The sequence below is a fragment of the Empidonax traillii genome, unplaced genomic scaffold (assembly GCF_003031625.1).
Source record: "Empidonax traillii isolate 1590-97213 ecotype Southwest subspecies unplaced genomic scaffold, ASM303162v1 scaffold985:size400688, whole genome shotgun sequence".
Lineage (NCBI taxonomy): Eukaryota > Metazoa > Chordata > Aves > Passeriformes > Tyrannidae > Empidonax > Empidonax traillii.
The window spans coordinates 298,505-319,222 of NW_020956178.1; the positions used below are offsets into that span (position 1 = coordinate 298,505).

General features: G+C 37.9%; 1 protein-coding gene across 9 annotated transcripts in view; it reads right to left on the reverse strand.

Moving 5' to 3' along the window:
- The window catches only part of ADGRG2 (adhesion G protein-coupled receptor G2), a 65,451-nt gene that overhangs the window by 6,294 nt on the left and 38,439 nt on the right, over positions 1-20,718 (reverse strand). For 8 of the 9 annotated variants that reach the window (XM_027903604.1, XM_027903610.1, XM_027903606.1 and 5 more), the window contains 17 exons: positions 19,847-19,920; positions 18,865-18,904; positions 18,710-18,744; positions 17,924-18,006; positions 17,218-17,278; positions 16,083-16,774; positions 13,850-14,042; positions 13,356-13,512; positions 11,111-11,260; positions 10,761-10,883; positions 9,674-9,719; positions 9,465-9,568; positions 8,774-8,898; positions 7,751-8,019; positions 6,836-6,935; positions 6,267-6,541; positions 4,250-4,351 (listed from right to left, as the gene is read on the reverse strand). In XM_027903604.1, the coding sequence (XP_027759405.1) occupies positions 4,250-4,351; positions 6,267-6,541; positions 6,836-6,935; positions 7,751-8,019; positions 8,774-8,898; positions 9,465-9,568; positions 9,674-9,719; positions 10,761-10,883; positions 11,111-11,260; positions 13,356-13,512; positions 13,850-14,042; positions 16,083-16,774; positions 17,218-17,278; positions 17,924-18,006; positions 18,710-18,744; positions 18,865-18,904; positions 19,847-19,920 (2,629 nt within the window). Of the gene's footprint in view, positions 1-447; positions 540-4,249; positions 4,352-6,266; positions 6,542-6,835; positions 6,936-7,750; positions 8,020-8,773; positions 8,899-9,464; positions 9,569-9,673; positions 9,720-10,760; positions 10,884-11,110; positions 11,261-13,355; positions 13,513-13,849; positions 14,043-16,082; positions 16,775-17,217; positions 17,279-17,923; positions 18,007-18,709; positions 18,745-18,864; positions 18,905-19,846; positions 19,921-20,718 lie in introns of all 9 variants that reach the window. The other variant, XM_027903607.1, reaches the window with a different exon arrangement.

The window sequence follows — 20,718 nt, forward strand, 5'->3', positions numbered from 1 at the left end:
ATTACTATAGCATGGCACTAAGGGCCACATCCAATCTCTGCTTAAAAATCTCCAGGGATGGTGAATCCACCACCTCTCTGGGTAGGCTGTTCCAATGCTTGATTACCCTCTCTGTAAAGAATTTCTTCCTAACATCTAACCTAAACCTCCCCTGGCAGAGCTTGAGCCCATGTCCCCTTGTCCTGTTGTTGGTTGCCTGGGAGAAGAGACCAACCCTCACCTGGCTATAACCTCCCATCCCTCTCCAGACACACACACATGTAACCCCCCACAAGGTGGTTCCAATCCAACAGTTACTGATCTGGTGTCTAACATTCCACTCTGTTGGGTTGGAACAACCACTAGAACCAGGTTTAACAATATCAATATATCAATATTATATCAATAACTATAAACTAGGAGTTCTATCAATATAGAAACTCTGCTCTATGCAAATCTATCTCTCACCCTGTGGGTCCCGAACTGCAGCAAACCAGGATCCAGGGAAAGAGTTCAGAATCTGCTAATTGCAGTGGTCAGAGGACTTCTTCCACTTGAATCTGTGGACAGCATCCTTCTTTGGTGAGGAGCAGCACTTTAAAAGTCTTTGCTTACTTAATAACAACACACTAAGCATTAACTCAAACCAAATACCTATATCCTAGACTAACTTCTTTACCACCCTCATCCTTCCCACCAAGCAGGTTTCAGGGGCAAAGTCAGGGTGCATCATGAGAAAGAGATATTCAGTAATATACAATAATCTGGTTGCCACAGGGGAAACTCTTCTTACCAACTCAGTTTAACTTACAAAAAAACTTCAGTGGTTACTAAACACAAAATCTTCACCTGTTTGCAGCTGGAGAAAACTTCTTGCTGCAACTGAGAACCTTTGTTATCCCCTTTTTTTCCTCCCTCCAATGGCTACCCACTCTGAGGAGGCAGGAAGGGCTATACAACACTTTGATTATTCTGAGCTGTTGCACTTGCTGTAGCTACCAGAAAAGAAATCAAACATTACAGCAAAACAAAACTTAAAGGCACAAAATGATTATGGTCTTAACCTAGAGACTGCTTTTTCCTAACAAAAAAGGTGACATGTTTAGTCTTTTTACTTTAAAGTCTTAAATTCTGTTGCAGCTATTTTCTGTTTCTGGAGTTGACTTTATTATTCTAGGATTTCCTGCTTGTAGATCTTTCAAGTGCAAGTAAATACAGGAATCAGAAACAGTCTTGTTGGCACTTCATCTCCTCTTTGGACACTTGTATGAGAGGAGAGAAAAGAAAACTTGCTGAGACTGGTCTTAAAAAGAGGGAACAATCAACTTGGTGTTAATTCTGTGTTCTCTGCCATGGGCATTGGTGGCTACCTATGCAACAATTGCTATTTGGCTTGCAATTCTTTTTCTGGCTCCCAGAGGCAAGGGATAGAAAGTTGGGGAATCAAATTCCCAATCATTCCTCTTAAAATCTAGCCAAGCTTTTCTTTTAAGGAGGTCTAATACCATAATATTCCTAGGGAAAGGACCCAATATCATTATGGCCTTAGTGGGGTAATCATCACCAGGTAACCAGTATTTCACTCAAGCCGTCTGCTGTGGCCAAACACATCAGCAACACAAATCTGTTTTTTATCAGGGACTACCCCACATCTTTTTGCAATTCTTTCATTCAAGGCAGAAATTTGGGCCCCTGTATCAACTAACAAGGTGCAGGGGGACCATAAAGGACCAAAGGGAAAGGTTACTACCATATCTCCTCCTTTGTTTTCAGTGAGCTTTCTGTTATATTTCCATTTGTCTATTCCTGGCTCATTTGCTGGGGAGTTTCCTGACTTTTCAGCTAACAACGTTGTGGATACTTCCAACCTGCTGGGCACTGAGGTAGCATTGTTTCCTTTTTGGGGACTATCACTCAACCGTCTCCACATTTTTACAAGCTTTTATAAATACTGGTCTGACTGTCTGTCCATCAGTTCTCAAGGGATACCCTTTTTCAATCTCGCATTCTACAATTGGCTCTTTGAAACTTTTCCTTCATGTTTCAGCCTCTAAATCATGGAGACTTTGCCCTTCACTCCATCCTATGGACAGGCATTTGATTTTTCACTTAATTTGCAACAACACTTATCTGTCTACTATAATTTATTAAGTCCTTGGCTATTTCCTCCCAGGTGAGACCAGGTCCTGCCCGTGGTGCTCCTGCACAGGCAGCTCTAAGCCGATCTTGCACTTGGGTGGAATAAAGCTTTGAGGAATCAGGTTGTCCTTTTATCAGGGGATTCAGTCCATCCAGCTTGGCTAGCAACAACATGGGAGGGGGCTGGCGAGGGCCAAGCCACCTTTCCTGTATTCACTGGAGGCAAGCAGCCCTCTGTATGGTTTTAGTGAGTTTACCCAGTGTTGGGGTGGGCATAGCGACAGCTTCTCTGCTCTCCAAGGGGTTCCAGTCTTTCTGCTCAATAAACTGCTCTCGGCATAAGGGACCAAGGCTTTTTGCCATCAGGCTTTGTTAGAAACACATTTGGGCCCCAAAATCCATATGTTTCTTCATCTGAAAGTTTTATCTTATTTTCACCTGTGAGTTAAACTCTCCAGATACACTGTTTCACTCTCTCTTGCATTCTTACTGCATTTCTCTTGTAATTTTAATAACTCTGTTGGGGAATAAGTATCTTTTTAGTTGTTACCACGGGCTCTGCCTCCTCATCTTCACCTTCCTACACAAATCTAGTCTTTACAAGTGGACATAGTTTGGGTAGGAGGGGGAGGTTTTACTTTACTGTATCAAAATACTGCTTCAAAGAGGTGGATTCCGCCTCCCAGGAGTGCAAAGAGGTGACATCGCAGTTATGATACTCTGCTTCTTTAGCCAGGCTAGGGGATTTCACTTCGCTCCCCATTCCCCTACCCAGGCGGGAAGTGGCATCACAGTTAATATATCTCGCCGCCTTAGCCAGGCTTGAGTCACTTTCCATCCCCCCTACTCAGGTGGGCAACTTGCAACTACAACTCTTTTCTTCTCTCTCATAGGACTCGTTCAACTTGTTTGTCACGTTTTCAGCCAATCTCTTTCGCAGCATTCAACCATTCCTCCGCCTTTTGGTGAGATAAGCTCTCAGCTTTCACAGCCACTCTTAACTAAGGACATATTCTGTTTTTGATTGCGCTGCTTAGTAACTAATCTCTCTCTCTGAGCAGCCATCAGCACAAGTCTCAGCAAAGAACAGACTAAAGTCTTTCTTTTACCGTATCTTTTTTTATTCTATCTTGCCAGTTTTTTTATTTTCTTAGAAACTAACTTGGGATCATGCTAGTTTTCCTCAGCCCATCCTTTTTTGTTTGGGACTAGGTATGTCTCATAACCTGTTTATAGCTCAACAAGTGGGGAACAGTTTAGATTCTGGATGAAAGCTGGATGAAGCTGGATGAAAATGTTCCACCACAATACTGACCCAGCACATACTACGTTCCACACCTTTAAGTCAAAATCACACGTCTCCACATTTAAGTCAAAATACAAGCCTCGAGCTCCAAGCCACCCAAAGCATCAAGAAAGGAGCAAAGAAAGAGAAGCAGTGTGAGCAAACAGAGAGAAAAAGGAGAGACAGATCATGTAGCTACCATTGAAACCTTGTGGAAGACCAGCTCTCAAACATCCAAGTGGCAGGGCTGCAACATGTGGCAAACACATGCCTTTGGTTTTATCTGCTCTGGTCCCTATGGCCACCCTCTCTAGGAGGGGTGTCTGATCCCCTGGGCACTCTGGGGTCCCAGGCCAGGGTGAGGGGCAGTGTCCTCACTGTCCCTGCCAATCTGAGCCTGGCTTAGGGGCTCCAGGAGGTGTGGTGTGTTATAGTTTTCCCAGGTTCTTTGTGACTGACAGCTATTCTGGGGCTTCCCCATGTGGGTTCCAGGCTCCTGTCCTGAGGGACACCATACGACCTCACCTCTGTGAGGTTCTACCCATCCCTTCCCCGCTCCACACACACACACACACACACACACACACACACACACACACAACCCCCACAAGGTGCTTCCAACCCAATAATTACTGATCTGGCACCTAACATAGGTAAGCATGTAAGAACTGTATCACCTACTACCCTTATAAATTTGGGAATTTTATTACACCTTGCATAATACATTATAACTGCAACTGCAGCAACATGATTGATTAATTTTTTTAAAGTATTACAAAATACTAGGAACTTTAAGTATTCAGAAGTAAAAAAAAAAATTAAATAAAAAAAACTTTTCATATTTACCAGAGTTTTCAGCGAGCCTGAATTTCCCACAACAGAGGTATCTTCTCCACTGTTTACGTACATTCTCCTTTGTTACACAATAGAAGATGAAAATGAAGAACCCTGCAAAACAATAATATTAGAGAATGTCGCAAAATTTACTTTTACTACTTCTTAATGAACTACGTTTTGGTTTTCTTTCATTTCTTTTAAATTTCTAATCAAAAGTAATGACATTTTTCTTTGGTGAAAAAGTTTACAACTCTGAACACTGCAGAGTACTTTTTCCATACATAGCTTAAAGGAATCCTACTCACAAATGGAAAAACATCAAATACAACCAAATCCACAAGGTACATAAAGTTTCCTTTTATCAAATAAAAAGCGATAAATTCTTTTGATCCTGAAATTTACTTCATGCTTTTGGAAAAGAATTCCAAGCAATGTCAAACAGAGGGTGTGGTATGGCACTGTGAGGCTGTGCAGCTTTTAGCACATGATGTGACACTGTCATATCTTCTATTAGCAGCTAACCTGTTACCAGAAAATAACTCATATCTAAAATACTAATAAATGGGACCCCCTCTACTACAATTTCAAATATTTTTTAGGAGGGATGGTGCTCATCCCTTCTCTTGCCAGTGCCACATTACAGATTCTTTGTCTGCTTCTCTGATTGACTCTACTAAGTGACACAGAGTAGCATCTAGCTTCCCTGCTTAAAAGCCCATCATCACTGTCCATTTGCAATATTTCCCTGAGAATAGACATTAACAGTGAATACGAAATAGCCTGAGATAAAACTAAATGATCAGACTGGTGTAGACACATATGTACATTATGTTTATGCTGTTTTTTTGGGCAAATTAAACATAGAAAATTCCATTGGAAAAGATTACTCACATCTTTCTTTGCTTACATATCTTACTTAACCTTGTTTTTTAGGATTAGTTCTTGACTGTAACTAAGTGTTGCTCTATACCAAATGGTTCCACGCCACTTTCAAATACTTTGAAACGGTTTTGAAACACCAGTATAAGCTTAATTCAATTAATACAATTTATGCACCTTTATTTATGCACTTCCAATGTCAAAATTTGCCCACCATCTAACTTAAGACTGGGTAAACAGGGAACTTAGCTTCACATAACAGATTATTCTGACCACACAGAATCTAGCCTTGTGTTAGTTCAATGCAATCCCGTGCAAGACCTGAGAAAATGTAGGTCCAGCCCCTCACGTTACCAAAGGGTAAGGTACTCAAAAATCAACACAGTAAAGAGGGGAGAGGCATATACACTGAACTGCAATTTTCATTGCTTTAGTCTCTCTGGGAAATCACCCAGCCAGTCATTTAAGTGCCATTTAAGCAGAAGTTCAGATCCAAACTTCAACAGGGTTATTCAGGTATACTCAGATAACTATAGGACCTACAGTACATTTATTCAAAAGCCTTTGCAGCCTCTGACACTCTGCTTTAGGATATGTCCATTAGTATCCTGGTCTTTGCAAAGCTTTATGCCTTCATATCTATTTTGCATGTGTTCTTAAGTACCACAGGCCATGCTTAAGAGTTAAACCACTACCTTTTAGATGTTGCAGCCCTGCCTGTCTCAATGGCCCTTTGCTTAATGTCACACTGCCCCTCTAAGCCTCAGGGGAAGTGGAGAAATGATACAGTTTTCACTAGATTTACTGCATTATAATGTGAACACTTACAGTAAGTGAGTATTCACAACTGATCTGTTGACTAGAGAAGCACAGTCACTTCCAATGATGCCTGTTTTGCATACACTTCTTAAATTATAGTATTTATAAATATACTATATCTATAAATAGTATCCAGCTTTCCTGTACCTTACCATAAAAAAGCTGCAATATAAGATTACAGTAAAGCAGTATCGCCTTTAATATAATTAACATGTTTAAGCACATATTAAAGTTAAATTTTTATTGCTGAATCAAGAAAATGACATTTCCAAATGTTTTGTTTGTTATATTATATGCAAGTGGCTGTCACATGAAGGATAAAGCTTACCTTGCAAAGTGTTGAAAATGGTAAAGAGGTAAGTAAATACCTCATTTACTGTGAAGAAGGCAAACCCCCAAGTAATTCCCAACAAGAATGTAAGGCCAGCAACACTCCTGAGGTCTTGAATACTTGTTTTCCTTTGAGCACCGAGTTGTTTTTTCTTTTTGATACGACAGAGTTGGATCAGCACAACAATGAACATGCTGATATTGATCAGGAATATCAGGCAAAAATATCCCACAGCAGTAATATAGAAGACAATTCTATTTTTAATCCAGCAGCTAGAACAAAAGAACAGTCTGTCAACCATTATCAGAAAGAGAAATTAAATAAAATAAACAGGAGATAAACGTAGTTTGTTGCACGTGCAAATCATTTTTGCCTTTTTAGAGTTCTTTCAGCCAAAGGGCACGAGCTTTCCTACAAGCAATTACCATAAAACACATGATATACTGTAGAGCTGTATCATTTCAAAGCACTATGACTGCTTCCTTCCCTTTCCCACCTTTACTTTAAAGAAAACCCAATTCTGTAGGACCTCCCTCCCTCCCCCAAAGCACCTCCCTTTAACTCACAATTCATCAGGTCCATTTATTGAAACCTTTCCAGTGGTTATAAGTCCATAATTATCCGGTGATATTGCCAACACAATGGACACAACTAATGCTGGTAACCCTGAAATATTATGAGCAAACATAGAAGTGAAAATCCTGACAAAGACAGTATTATGAAGACTTGAAATTATATTTTCCTATGAAATCTACAACTTGTTTATGAAATTAATCTGTTGAATTCTGTTAACTACTAGCTCTCTGAAAGAATCTAAAAACTGCAGCTTTCAAACTGCTCAGGAGCACAACTTGCAAAGAAACAAGAGGAATTCTCCACATATAGCTCCAAAACTTTCTGAATAAGCCAACAAATGCCATCACTCAAAATGATTTAAAATATCAATTACAGGATACCTGATTTTCTTTCTGACATATGTTTTAAGAAAACAATTCCATTCATTTTAGTGCCTTGACTCATGTTTACTGAAATGGCCAGAGACAACAATCAGGCCCAGGATCTCTTCATCCTCTATCCAATTAGACCTGTTTTGCTGCTTTTTGTTAGCAACAATGCTATCCCAGAAATACAATATATATACTTATTGGCATTTATTCTCCCAATACAACTGGCACCATCTGTCTGGTAAATGGAAATGGAAGTATGCCCATTAAAAATCGTTTCTATTGTACTAGCACAAAGAAAACTCCTTATCAATTCGCATTGCAGAAGCTTCAGTTCTGCAGCTGGGGGGGCTGTCCATACCTCGGTAAGGTGGAACATACAGGATCGGGTTCACTGAGAATGAACACCTGGCCACTGTAAGGTCATAACATTTAATGATGGCTTAATTTTCCTTTCTGAACTGTGTCACATTCACTGAAACACTTGGTAAGAGGAATTACCTATTTAGCATACAAAAGGGAATAAAAATTACATACCCCAGCCAATAACGCAGAATTTAAGAATGTATTTCCGTACATAAGTATTAAAGACCTTCACAAGGGCCAGGTACATGTGGAAAGCTTCCAGGCCCATCCAGGTGAAGGAAACCAGGAGGAAATAGTGAAGAAATACTGCAACTGCAATGCATAGGCCTCGTGTATCATACAGTGCAATCCATGAGTCAAGAAGGAAAACTAAGTTGAGCAGAAGTAATGCAGCACACAGCTGTATAAGTATTTTGGAGGGGTAGTCTCTCCGGATTTTCCTAAAAAAAAGCAAATCAGTGTCATGACATCAATTGTCCATAGATTCCTGGCTTATTTCTTCTCTTGCTGTTGCACAAATGCCTAGGAAAAAGAAGTATATTTTCATTCATATATAATGCTTCATATGTTAGATTTATAGATGGAGAGAGTAATTTACAAAATATTTCCAAATTAGTGGCCTGTATGGATAAAGTTTTTTAGAAAAAGTTACATAAATACAAACAATAACTTGGAGTCTTTGAGTTTAGTGCCATGGTTATTTTTTTTTTTACATTGTATGTTGGACTTCTTGTTACAGGGCTTCCAAAACCCCAAATGTGGCTGTTCTTTATTGTTAAACTAGATTAGGCTTTTGACGGGGCTTCTAAAGCTTTGATAGAGACAAGTCTTTAAAGACAGAATAATGAGAGAATAAACAAAGAATACAAGTGCATTTAAAATGCTGTAATTCTACACTGCTTTCTATATGTTGTCTGTTAAACACATTCCTTCACAATTCTATTGTGATAATCCATTACAAAATATGTCAGAGTGCTACTTCTTCACTTCTGACTGCATGGAGCTTCATGATAATTCACTCGTTTGTAAGATTAACATTCCTGAAGATTGAATCAACACCTTCTTGATAAACTGGCCAAATTTGCGCATTATTAATGGAGACAAAATCCATAACTGTTGGAAAGGACTTTGCAGTGAAGACCACAATCAATCATAACTGAAGACTAATGAGAGTTTAGTTGAACAGGTACTTACTCAAAAGCTATGTAGGTCACAAGAGTAACAGAAAGAAAAATTGCCGAGAGGCCACAGCCTATGTAGGATATAAAAGTCAGTACCAATTCTTGTGTGGGATTCAAAGGAGAATTTCCATACAAGTTCTAAAACAGAAACAGAAGTTAAGTTCAGAGAACATTTATTAAATGGAAAAAGGTAAAAAAAATCCCAAATGCACATTTCCCTCTGCAACTGAAAAAAAAAAAAAAAGTAAACCATTCTTTTTATCATGGATCTTATAAAAGTTTAACTGAAAACCAAAAAAGCCAGTGTAGTCCTGCAAAGAGAATGGAGTTGGACTCCATGATCTTTATGGGTCCCTTCCAACTTGAGATATTATTTTACGATTCTGTGATTCTAATTGTGGAAACCCATTTGTTTAAAAACTTGGTATAAATTTGATTGCTCTTAAATTTTATTTCCTAGAATACAAAAATCTGTCTAAATGTAACAGTTGCAGCACTTCGGGGCCAGTGGAACTCATGGATTCCTACTCAACCAGTAGCTTAAGCACATGACTAATTTCAGTTAGTCACACTGAAGTGAACAGAACCCAAGTATTATTTCATAGGCAGTATGTGCTTATTGGGTCCTCATTTACTTAAAACAACACCTGCTTAAATGCGTTCTTGAACCAGGGTAAAGTTGCATAATTTTAAAAAATAATTACCATCAAAACAGCAAAACTTGTAAGGTGGTTGCATGAACAGACTGTTTCGTTTACTCTACTTTCTTTAACTATACAACCTTCATGTGACCAGCCTCCATGTCCACCTGTTAAAGAAAGCAGTTTTGTTATTCATAAAAGGTTTTAATTATAATAGCATAGGTTAACACAACTAAAAGAACACGGTATCTTGGGTGATCTTAAGTACTTACCATTTTTATTAAAGTCCCAAAAAACACATCTAACTGTTGAATTATCCTGTTCAGGAGGTAAAAAGGAAAACCAAAAATTAGTAAACTATGAGTTTAGGATCAAATGATTTATGAATTATCTACAAAATGCAGGCAAGAATAAATATTGTATACAGCAAATATGCCTGGTTTACATGAACACAAAATTAATGTAGGTGCATAGAATGGATTAATATTGCAAAATGGATGCAAAAATATACTGAAAAAATTTGAAGTCACCATACAGGAGCTAGATCCCATGCTTATACAAAGATTCTGTTCCTGGTAGAACATTCTGAATGCTCTTCCATTGTCTTCCCACACTATACAAATTCTTGGAATTTCTCATCCTTCTTGATTTTGTAAGTATTGAAGGCATGACCACACATAAAAGATAAAACTTTTTAATATGCAAAAATTTGATCACTTTCTATTACTGTGTTGTTAAATGTTTACATACAGATTTCCCTCCACACATGGGAATTCTAAAAATAGCAGTAATTTACTGTACTGCTGTGAACACTAATACTTCTGTGGTTATGTCTCAAAACTCACTGTTATGTCAATACAAGTAAAGACTACACTAAGCCAGCTCCTGAAAAAAGCTTCAGGTGCATCAGTGGAATCCCTACATTTTTCATTTATAATAATATGCTATTTTAAACTCTGTTAAGATTTGGGATAGATTTTAATCCTTGATGCTCATTTAGGAAAGAGATGGTGTGTATGAGTCCTAATACTTCCAGATGACACGATCCTGTGTTTCAGTTCCTCTAAGGAAAAAATCTTATATTACTTTCTGGCCATGTAGAACCTACAATTGTCATGACTGCAGCATCTTCCAAAGAAACCCACTGTTTTCCATCTGAGAGTTTTTATTCTTTGTAGAATAAACCAGAAGGGTAAGTAAAAAAAAAGATAAAAGCTGGATGGTTGAGGGATAGAACAAAATGTCCACACTAATAAAGAAAAAATATTGATCTGTATTCTTAGTATCCTATATCCTCTACAACACCTTCAGTGAAGGCAACAAAATTGTACTTTAAGTCTGCCAAAATGTAAGCCATACCTGATTAGGTTTGATATTCTGTAAAGTGACGGTAACATTTGCCTTTAAATTGCGAACTGTGAGATTGGCAACACTTGATGATATGACATTGCTGATTAAAGATGCATTCTTCAAGGACAGATCCTGGAACGACAGAAAAAAGAACCAGTTCTAAAATCTTAAAGAAAGCAATTCTAGAGTACAGCACCCACAGGCTCAGTTACTATGCAGAGTAAGCACTGGACAAAAAACAATTACTTTTTAAATGAGAATTTTTAAAATGTGTTTTTTGGGAAAAAAAGTCTATTCATATTCTATTTTGCACTAGGCTTGAATTTGAAACCCTTAGGAACAGCGGACCAAAAAAATACCTGGAACACAGTGGTCTTTTTAAAGAAGTTGAATATAATTCTAGAAGCCAAGTCCAGTTCTTCAGTGGGTAAATTTGTCAGCAGTGATGAAGGAAGTGTAATTGATCCGAGATTATTTAAATCACTAATGGCCTGAACTCCTAGAGAGATCTGAAAAATAAATGCCAGGATTATGCTTCATTTTAGTCTCCAAAGAAATAAATTATGACTTATTTTCAGTTTCAAATTTCAAAATATGTAGCTCTCTAATCATTGTCACAAACTGCTGCTCTCATTCCTCTCCTGCTCCAATGCATAAATAGCATCTACAGGGCTGAAAAGAATGCATCTTGTTTCAGGTTTTGCTACCACTGAAAATAATCTAGCTTTACCCACTTGCTTACAGGGACAGAACACACCACTGTAGTGGATAATATTGACTTGAAAAAAGGGAAGAGCAACAACCCAGGTAGGCCTATGTAACTGTGTAGGGAGATCAGCATTTCACAGCATGGAAGTCTGCAAAGGCAAAGAACTTTTATACCCCACAGGAAGTACGTAAGAATTCAGAAAAAGTGTAAATAGCCATTGTTTGTCAGTAAGTTTTTAAGTACAGCAGGTTAAGTGGAATCTAAGGATGTAAAACTCAACTTTTCGATCATCTGCCAAAAACGACAAAAGAAAAACCCTGAATAAGCTATAATTCAGGTATTTAAAGAGCTTAGTGATCTACTATTATACAAAAAAGATCTGAACTTTCACCCAGTTTTTCATGCTGTACTTAGAGGCCAGAGAGCTTTGTTTAGTACAAAATCTCTCAGCATTCTCATGTCACACATTAGTCACTTTACACACAAATATTGTCACCTCGGAGTCCCTGAGAGATCTGATCCTGAAACATTAACAGAACTGAAGAAAGAAATTATCTGAGTAATTCAGAGAATGGTTGTAATAAGAGTAATAGTATGAACTCCCCATAGTGCCCTAACAGTGTGATTTAACCCTTCTGTTCAGAGAAGTGGACTCCAAACACTTTTGATAATGCATTCCTTAAAATTTTTAGAGCGTGAGCCCCAATATATAACTATGTAGAAGTTATGTGTATGTCCTACTGTAATAATATATTACATAAGTTATAATATATATATAAAATTAAAATGAGATTACGCATTATTTTTAAAAATATATTTTTTATTATTCGTATAAATAACATTTTCTTCCCACATTGCAATGGACTGACTGTCATGTGCACACCCTGGGTGTACTCAAACCCCACTTCAGAGATCACTGGTTTAGACAGCTACCAAAGAAATCCTATATCAATTCTACAAAAGCATTCCTGTTGCTCTAGTTTGAAGTACATACTTATTGAAAATATTCAATATGTCATTGCCAGTGCCACAAAATTTTTAAAAAATCATTACTTAGCAATAATCTGTTGCTATACTTCAGCACTAACCCCTCCTGGTCACCTCACATTCGTGCACTACATGTTGCTGAGAAATAGAAAAGAACTCTAATGTTAACATTTCATACCACTTTCAGAATCACCGAAGAGTTCCATCCAGTACCACTTATGGCTCACACTACATTAAGCTATTTCAGTCTCTGAGGACTGGCAGGATGTGCCAGAATTTTTGCAAAACTTTCCATCTCTCCTTGCTTAAGGCCTCCAAGGCTGGTATGGTCCAAATTATTAACTCCCTCAACCAAGAAGGAGGTTTTGAATGAGACAAAGTGGATCCAAACTTTCTAAGCACTTCTTTCTTGGTGAAACCAACAAGTCATGAGTGACAAATGTCCCAGTATCATTCATTATCCAAACAACATACATAATAGTTCTTTCCTGGAACCCTCCACAATTAATCTCCTTCTAACAGATGAAGCCATCTGACACTCCTTGACAAATGTCAGAACTGTTATGGTGGGTGAATGAATGACTCCAGGTTTCCAGGTTTTTGAGCCAAAGTTATTCTGCCAAGCACTCTGTCCATTCTGGTGTTCTGGCTGCACCCTCTCTAACAGCTCATTAGTTATGCCAATCTCTGCTAATTCAGTTGGTCTCTTACACCTATTTACACAATGGAAGGGAAAAATTACGGAGGGCATAAAAAATATTTTTTTCTCTGAAAAAAGCACAAACAAAAGATCCTGAAATTGTGACATAAACACAGAACACACTCCCCTTCATATAAATATAAACCCATAAGAACTTAAAAATAAATCTTTGACAATTTGTAAATATTTAGAATTATCAGTGTTTAACCTGGAGATCAGCTGAGTCCTGGACAGCAAAAGACATTTCGTTGGAGCGCATGTTGTTGGTTTTTACAACTGCCAGAGCCAAGGAAGGGGAGACAAATTCAGCAGATGATGTTGAAAGCTTCAGTTTTAAGCCAATATAATCCACCAGTTTTATAATTCTGTTAAGAAAAAGTACACTTAGTATTACCAACCACATACACACAAAATTCTTAGACAAGTTGTGGTTAGGGAGCAACAACCCAAGTAAAGTGTAAAACACAGCTGACTCTGCTCATTTATTGTGGAGACAACACAAAAAGAAATACAGTTTTCCATGGTAATACGTTATAGTAGAGCTGGTAAACCTTAAAATGACAGTCCTTCCATTTTGTAAGTACATTACAGAACAAGAAATATTCTTTTGGATTATGATTATGAAAAAATGAAACTTGTTGAAGCCAATTTATCAAGACAGTTAATACAACACATCTTTAATCTACTGCCAAAGTGACATACCTTTTAGAAATTCGGGGTGGTAACGGCTGAGAAGCAGTCAGGACACTGCTAACCTCATTAACCATCCTTTCTACATCTTTTGGCTCTACTTTTCCAGCTGCTAAATCATTTTCTATTTTGGACACAATTTGCTCAGCTGTGGTGATACTAATGGTGGTGTACACAGAAGTTGTATTTGTGGTAGGTGTTTTTCCTGTGACAAAAGAAAAGTTGTGCATTTAGTTAAACACTGTGTTCAGCAGATGAAGTAAGCTTTGGGAAACAGAAAAGTTAAGGAGTTCTCAGCCTGGAGAAGAGGAGAGTGAGGGGAGACCTCACTGCAGTCTGCAACTTCCTTGTGAGGGAAGAGAAGGGGCAGGCACTGATCTCTTCTCTGGTGACCAGTGACAGGACCCAAAGGAATGGCCTGAAGTTGTGTCAGGGGAGGTTTAGGTTGGATATTAGAAAAAGGTTCTTCACCCATAGGGTGGCTGGGCACTGGAACAGCTCCCCAGGGAAGTGCTCACAGCACCAAGCCTGACAGAGTTCAAGAAGCGTTTTGACAATGCTCTCAGACACACGGTGTGATTCTTGGGGTGTTCTGGACAGGGCAAGGAGTTGGACTTGATGACCCTTGTGGGTCCCTTTCAACTCAGCATATTCTGTGATTCTGTGATTAACAAACCTGCCACAACTTGTAAGGTCTCTCAACAAGTTATGTAAGACAGAATCCCCTTTTCTCCCTATCAGATACTTTGCAGAGACCAATAATTTAAATCTCATAAAAACACATAAGGGAAGGTTTCAAATTCCCAGTATTAATTCCATGTTTTTTTGATTACAAAGATCCTCACATCCGACCATTAGTGATATTAAATAACCTATTATTTTGGATTTTTAGACACTTAATGCCTTAAAGTAGAATAAAATCAAGATGTCAGAAATTGAAAAAGAAGCTTCTAAAGATGTGTACAATCTTAATAAAAAATACATAGCCACTAAGAATATTCCTAATCAACAGCAGTATAAGGATGACCCAACATTAATTTGCAATATTTTAAATACTAGCTTAGTTTTAAAAAAATAGCTACTTTGCTCTCTGACAGTTTTTTTCTGCCAAAAAGAAATTTGTTCTCTTGAGAACTTAGCACAGCAGCTAATCTATTACAGTTACAAATCCATTAGCAGGGTGAGGTATCACTCACCATGGCCAAAGGCATCAGAATGTGTTTTTAAGTGAACACCCTATGAGAGTTGTCTCAGGTTTTTTACATAGAACAGATCATAACATCATTTAGGTTGGAAAAGACCCCCAAGATCATCAAGTCCAACCTTTGACCAACCATCACACCCTGCCAACTAAACTGTAGCACCAACTTCCACGTCCACTCATTTCTTGAACAGCTCCAGGGATGGTGATTCCACCACATCCCTGGGCAGCCCGTTCCAATGCTTAACAACCCCTCCTGTGAAAAAATTTTTCCTGATGTCCAACCTGAACCTCCCCTGGTGAACCTTGAGGCTATGTCCTCTCATCCTGTTGCAGGCTGCTTGGGAGAAGAGACCAACTCCCATCTGGCTACACCCTCTTTCAGGTAGCTGTAGAGAGCAGTAAGGTCTCCCCTGAGCCTCCTTTTCACCAGGTTAAATGTCCCCACCTCCCTCAGCTGCTCCTCATAAGACTTGTGCTCCAGACACTTGACCAGTTTTGTTGCCCTTCTCTGGACACACTCCAGCACCTCAATGTCTTTCTTGAAGTGAGGGCTCCAAAACTGAACACAGGATTTGAGGTGCAGCCTCACCAGCGCCCAGTACAGAGGGAAAATCACTTCCCTGCCTGCCATGCTATTTTTGACACAAGTCAGGATGCCACTGGTCTTCTTGGCCACCTGGGCACATGCTGGCTCACGTTCAGTCACTGTCAACCAACACTGCCAGGTCTTTTTCTGCTGGGCAGCTTTTCAGACACTCTTCTCTAAGCCTGGAGTGTTGCATGGAGTTCTTGTGAACCAAGTGCAGGACTCAGCACATGGCCTTGTTGAACTTCATACAGTTGGCTTTGATCCATCAATCCATCCTGTCCAGACCCCTCTGCATAGCCTTCCTACATTCCAGCAGATCAACACTCCCATTCAAAGTATTCATAGTAATTGCTAGGTCACCTCACATATATATAACCTTATTAAAGTTTAAAAGCAAATCCAGTACGTGGCATTACAATTAAAAAAACAAATAATTTACTCGTCATATTTACCTGTGCTCCCATGGCCATCAACGGTAGAATGAGGACGAGAAGCTGAGACAGAATGGTTGACAGGACTAACAGTAGGGGTCAAAGATATTGTGAAAGGAGTAAGGGGAAGAATGGGTACTGTACTAACATTTTTGTTACCAGATACAAGTTGGGTTGTAGCAGGAGGAATCTGTGCAACAGATTTGGTGATAGTCTCAAGGTGGCGATTTACAATTGGAAGTTTGTGGGGGAGCTCAGAAGAGGAAAGTGCAGAATGTTTAGTGAAACCTACAGAAGGAGAAAGTATTGTAAAAGGCTTGCTAAGGTGTGCAGCATCAGGTTTAACTGAGAGAGCAGCATTAGTGACAGATTTTGTTGCAGGTGTGGAACTAACGGCAGATTTATCAGAAGCTACAGAAGAAAAAGTTGGCATGGTAGATTGAGCAAGAGACTCAGAAAAGGAATGTGTAGTGGTAACCCTGGTGGAAGACACAGAATTTTCAGTAAGAGGGTTTGTAGTGGGAGATGTGGAGAGAGTTCCAGAAAAAGGAGTTTCTGTGAATGGTGTGATCAGTGGTCTAATTGTGGGGCTTTGTTTAGCAGAAAGCATAGTGGGAGAAAAAACAGTATTAGATTTGGGGGACATCTTTTTAGAGAGAGAAGGAGAATGAGGGAAAGGAACCCATATGGAATGAGGTGGCACTTGTATAGTACTGTAAAAGAAAAAAAAAAAAGCACAAAAATGCATGTTAAGTTTAACATTGTTTCTATTTTAAAGAAAATGAGTTATATATATGAATTATATGAACATACTACTACTAAGGTATATTTAAAAATCAATCAGATGGGATGTTTCCTGTTCTAACATTTTGAGGGTTCTTACATTCTATTTTTCTGTAGTTGTTAACTAGCAAGTCCCTAAATACTACTGCTGCCCTTGCTGCCTGTTCTGGATGTGATCTGATGTTGAACTCCAAAGGAAAAGAAGGGAAAGGAGGGAAAGAAGGAGGAATGGGGAAGGAGCTATACAGGAAGATGACTATCAGCTTTTTTTTGAGGAGTCCTTCCTGGCTATTACACTGCAGCATGGAAGTCGATTGTAGTAATGTTAGGAAATTTAGGAAATAAGAAAGTCAGATTTTGTGCTTATACTCACTACATTTGTAATTCTTCAGCAGCCAAGGAACAATACTTCGGTGATGAACAGCAGCACCGATCTGGTGTGACAAAGAAGCATTAACCTAGTTTATCCTGAAGCATAACACTTACTGATATTGTTAAGTAAAATATTTAACCCTGTGTATTATGTTTGTAAACAACACTATTTACTGCATAATTTATTTTGATTTTTTTTCTGAAACTACTTTTGCAAATGAAAGAAATCTTGACCAGTCAGAATACTGCCATACCCCCAGACTCTTGTTCAAAGCCTGACAAGTTCAGATTTCTCTTTTTATTATTGTAAACAAACCAAAATGCAAAAATACAGCTTTTGAAACAGAGATAAATCGTATGAACCACTACTCCATACTATCACAATATCACTAAGAAAACTTGGATGCTTAAGAAACCTTTCAGTCGTCATTTTGGCAACATATTTATGTTCTCAGCTAATTTTACACCTAATCCTTTCAAAATGTGCTTTATTAAAGTAGCCAGTAATTTCATACCAATTTTTTTTAAAGTTATTTCTATCCCACACGACCTCAAAAAACAGAAGGCTGCATTTTTATGTATTTATATTGTTCAACAACAAAAATATTTTTATCTAAAAATAAGTAAAAATATTTTCTTTTATCTACCTGGAGGTCACATGCAAAGACATAAAATTGTGATAAGACTGTGTTTAAAACATGACTTACCAAGTTGGCTTATTTTTGCTTTGTTTGTTAAACTGCTTATGTTCTCTCTCTCAGCCAGCTTCATGATGAATTTGCAGTGTAAACTACAATGAGAAGAAAAAGCTTTAGATTCAAGAAGCAAAGCTGCCCCATCTTTACAACATGTGAAACTAACATCAAATAATAAGTGAAAGCACAGTAGCCCAAATGCTAAAGGTGAAAGCACATTTTTCTAGGTTCTGTCAGATTGGGGCATATTTGTAATGCAATAAATCACTATGGCAGGCTAATTAGAAGAGTAACACATCCGTTTGTGTCAGCTTATTGTCCCTTATCTCTATAGACACTGATGATTCTTAAAAATGGGGTCCTCCCTAATCAATGTCAGCTGTGCAAGAGTTGATAATTTTGTAAAGATAATAACGTAGTCAAAGATGGCATTGTATCCACAAATTCTGGAAGTTTGGTGCTCCCAGCTACTCTGTGGCTCAGCTAATACTGAGATGCAGAAGAATATGGCAGGCAAGCCTGTGCTTCAGCGGAAGATTAATGAAAGCAATACAGTTTGGTTAAAAAAAAAAAGAAACAAAAAAAAAACTCTAAAAAGTTTTTTTAAAAATCACTAATGCTAGAAGAATAATGAGATCAGAATTTGTTAACCTACATATATTTCTTCAGCCTGTTTCTTCAACTTAACTTCCTAGAAAGATTGTTTTTTCTTCTGTTGCAGAGCCATGCATACTGCATATTTCACAAGACAATATATGAGCTTTTAAATATTTGATCTTTAAAAATTTAATAACAAACCTCTGGTTTTCTGCACTGCATTCCATAACAGAGGACTGTAACGACAAATGATAACAGACAAAAATTGTTTTATCGGGAGAAATCAGGAGTGATACTTTGTCAGAAGTAAGATGGAAAAAAGTTTTCCAAACAGTAACAACAACCAGTAGTCTTACCTCACTTACTGCTTGCAAGGTTTTGTTGAACTCTGAAATGCTTTAAAATAAAATGTTACCATTATGGAGGATTTTTAGTTATGTTTCTAAAAATAATAACAACACTATAAAAAAAATTATACTTTTCAAAGCATTAAACATTTTGAAAGTTGACTTTTATTAGTCACTACACAAACCTCTGTCATCACATTTTAACATGAACCCATCGTAAAAGTGTTTTAAAAGAGCAAAAGATAGATTTTAATGTTGCCTTTGGTAAGCAAGCATTTGGAACAGAATTCTCGATCTATGCTCAAAGCCACAGGAATAGAATGAGTAAGAAATATGGATTTATTCTACAAACAAGATCTGTTGGCCAATTACTTCTTTTTGATTTTCAGGGCAAGTTTTGTAAATAGTATTAAATACTCATTCATTCACACCCCTCCTTACAAAGACTGTGAAGGAAAAAGCTACACCAAAATAAAAACATAGATATGACTTCAAGAATATTTATTGGAGAACATGCAGCTATGAAAGTTCTCTTCATAGTTTCCTACCAGACAGACCAAATCCTGAAATTATACAGATCATTTATTCATGGAGAGCAGCAGCCACACTGGCATTCTCAACAATCCACAACTCATGTACTCAGGTAGTATTATTATTATTATTACTATTACTATTATTATTATTACTCCTACTACTACTACTGTTAAGATCAGCAGCATATAAACAAGAAGGACTTCAGGCCTTGCTGAGCCCTAAGAAACCAGAAGAACCTAAAAGGAAATCAGTAAGCGTACCATTTTTAAAAGAACTCCAGTGGTACATAAACTAAGACTATTCTAACCAGCACAAGCTTTATGTTAAAGAGCAGTAACTAAGAACTCCTGAAATTTTTAAAGTGCAGGAATAACACAGTCTGCTCAACACATGGAAGGTCTCACTTCATCTTTTTCAAATATAACAAAGATTTCAATCCTTATTCAAAATTACTTACCTCAATTCTTGTGGGGCAGATGCTGGAATTGCAATTAATTTTCTAACTTGACTGGTGGTGGTGATGTTATTAATCTGTTAGAAATAAAGATGCCAAGGGTAATTACAACCAGTAATTTTTAGCCTTAAGAGAAAAATGTGCATTTCACACAATTTAACAGGTTGAAATTACAAATGGAAGTGTGTTTCCTCATGAATACATTGCAACAAATATTTATCATGACATTGCTGCCACAACTTACAGAAGGAATTGTTGATCTAGTATAGAGCAAAAAATAAAATCTGATTTTTGAAAGATATGGGCAATAGGATAGTGACTCTACCAGATCTCATGTTGGTATTTGGCTTAGTTTGCAACAAAGACAGCTTAGACCAAACACTGAATGAACTTTGTAACTAGAAGTGCAACAATGTGACAAGCTCCAAAAGTAACAGAGGGCAGAATACTGGGAGTAAGAAGTCACGAACTGAGGTGAAAGACATGATAGAACTGAGTTAAATATATATTACGTAGCATTAGGGCCTGGGGATACACTAAGGTTTATCTAAAGACCCTTTACAGATCTGCATTCCTATGCCCTTCTGCTTACCACCAGTACTGGTTATTTTAACATTTCATGCAAGCAGCAAACACCGTGAGGAAAACCATCATCTAACATACATGGTATTGTCCTTAAATAAGAAATAGTATTCTTAAAAATAAAACAGTTTCAAGAGACATAGACCAGTTTTTCTAGTAGCTGTAGGCATAATGTTAATACACGAGGACAGTTTCAGGGCTCTATCACCACCCAAACACAACGCAGTGCAGGGTGGCCTTTGCCAGGGGTGTATCCCTGCCCAAACTCAGTGCTCCGTCTTTATGGCCCTTGC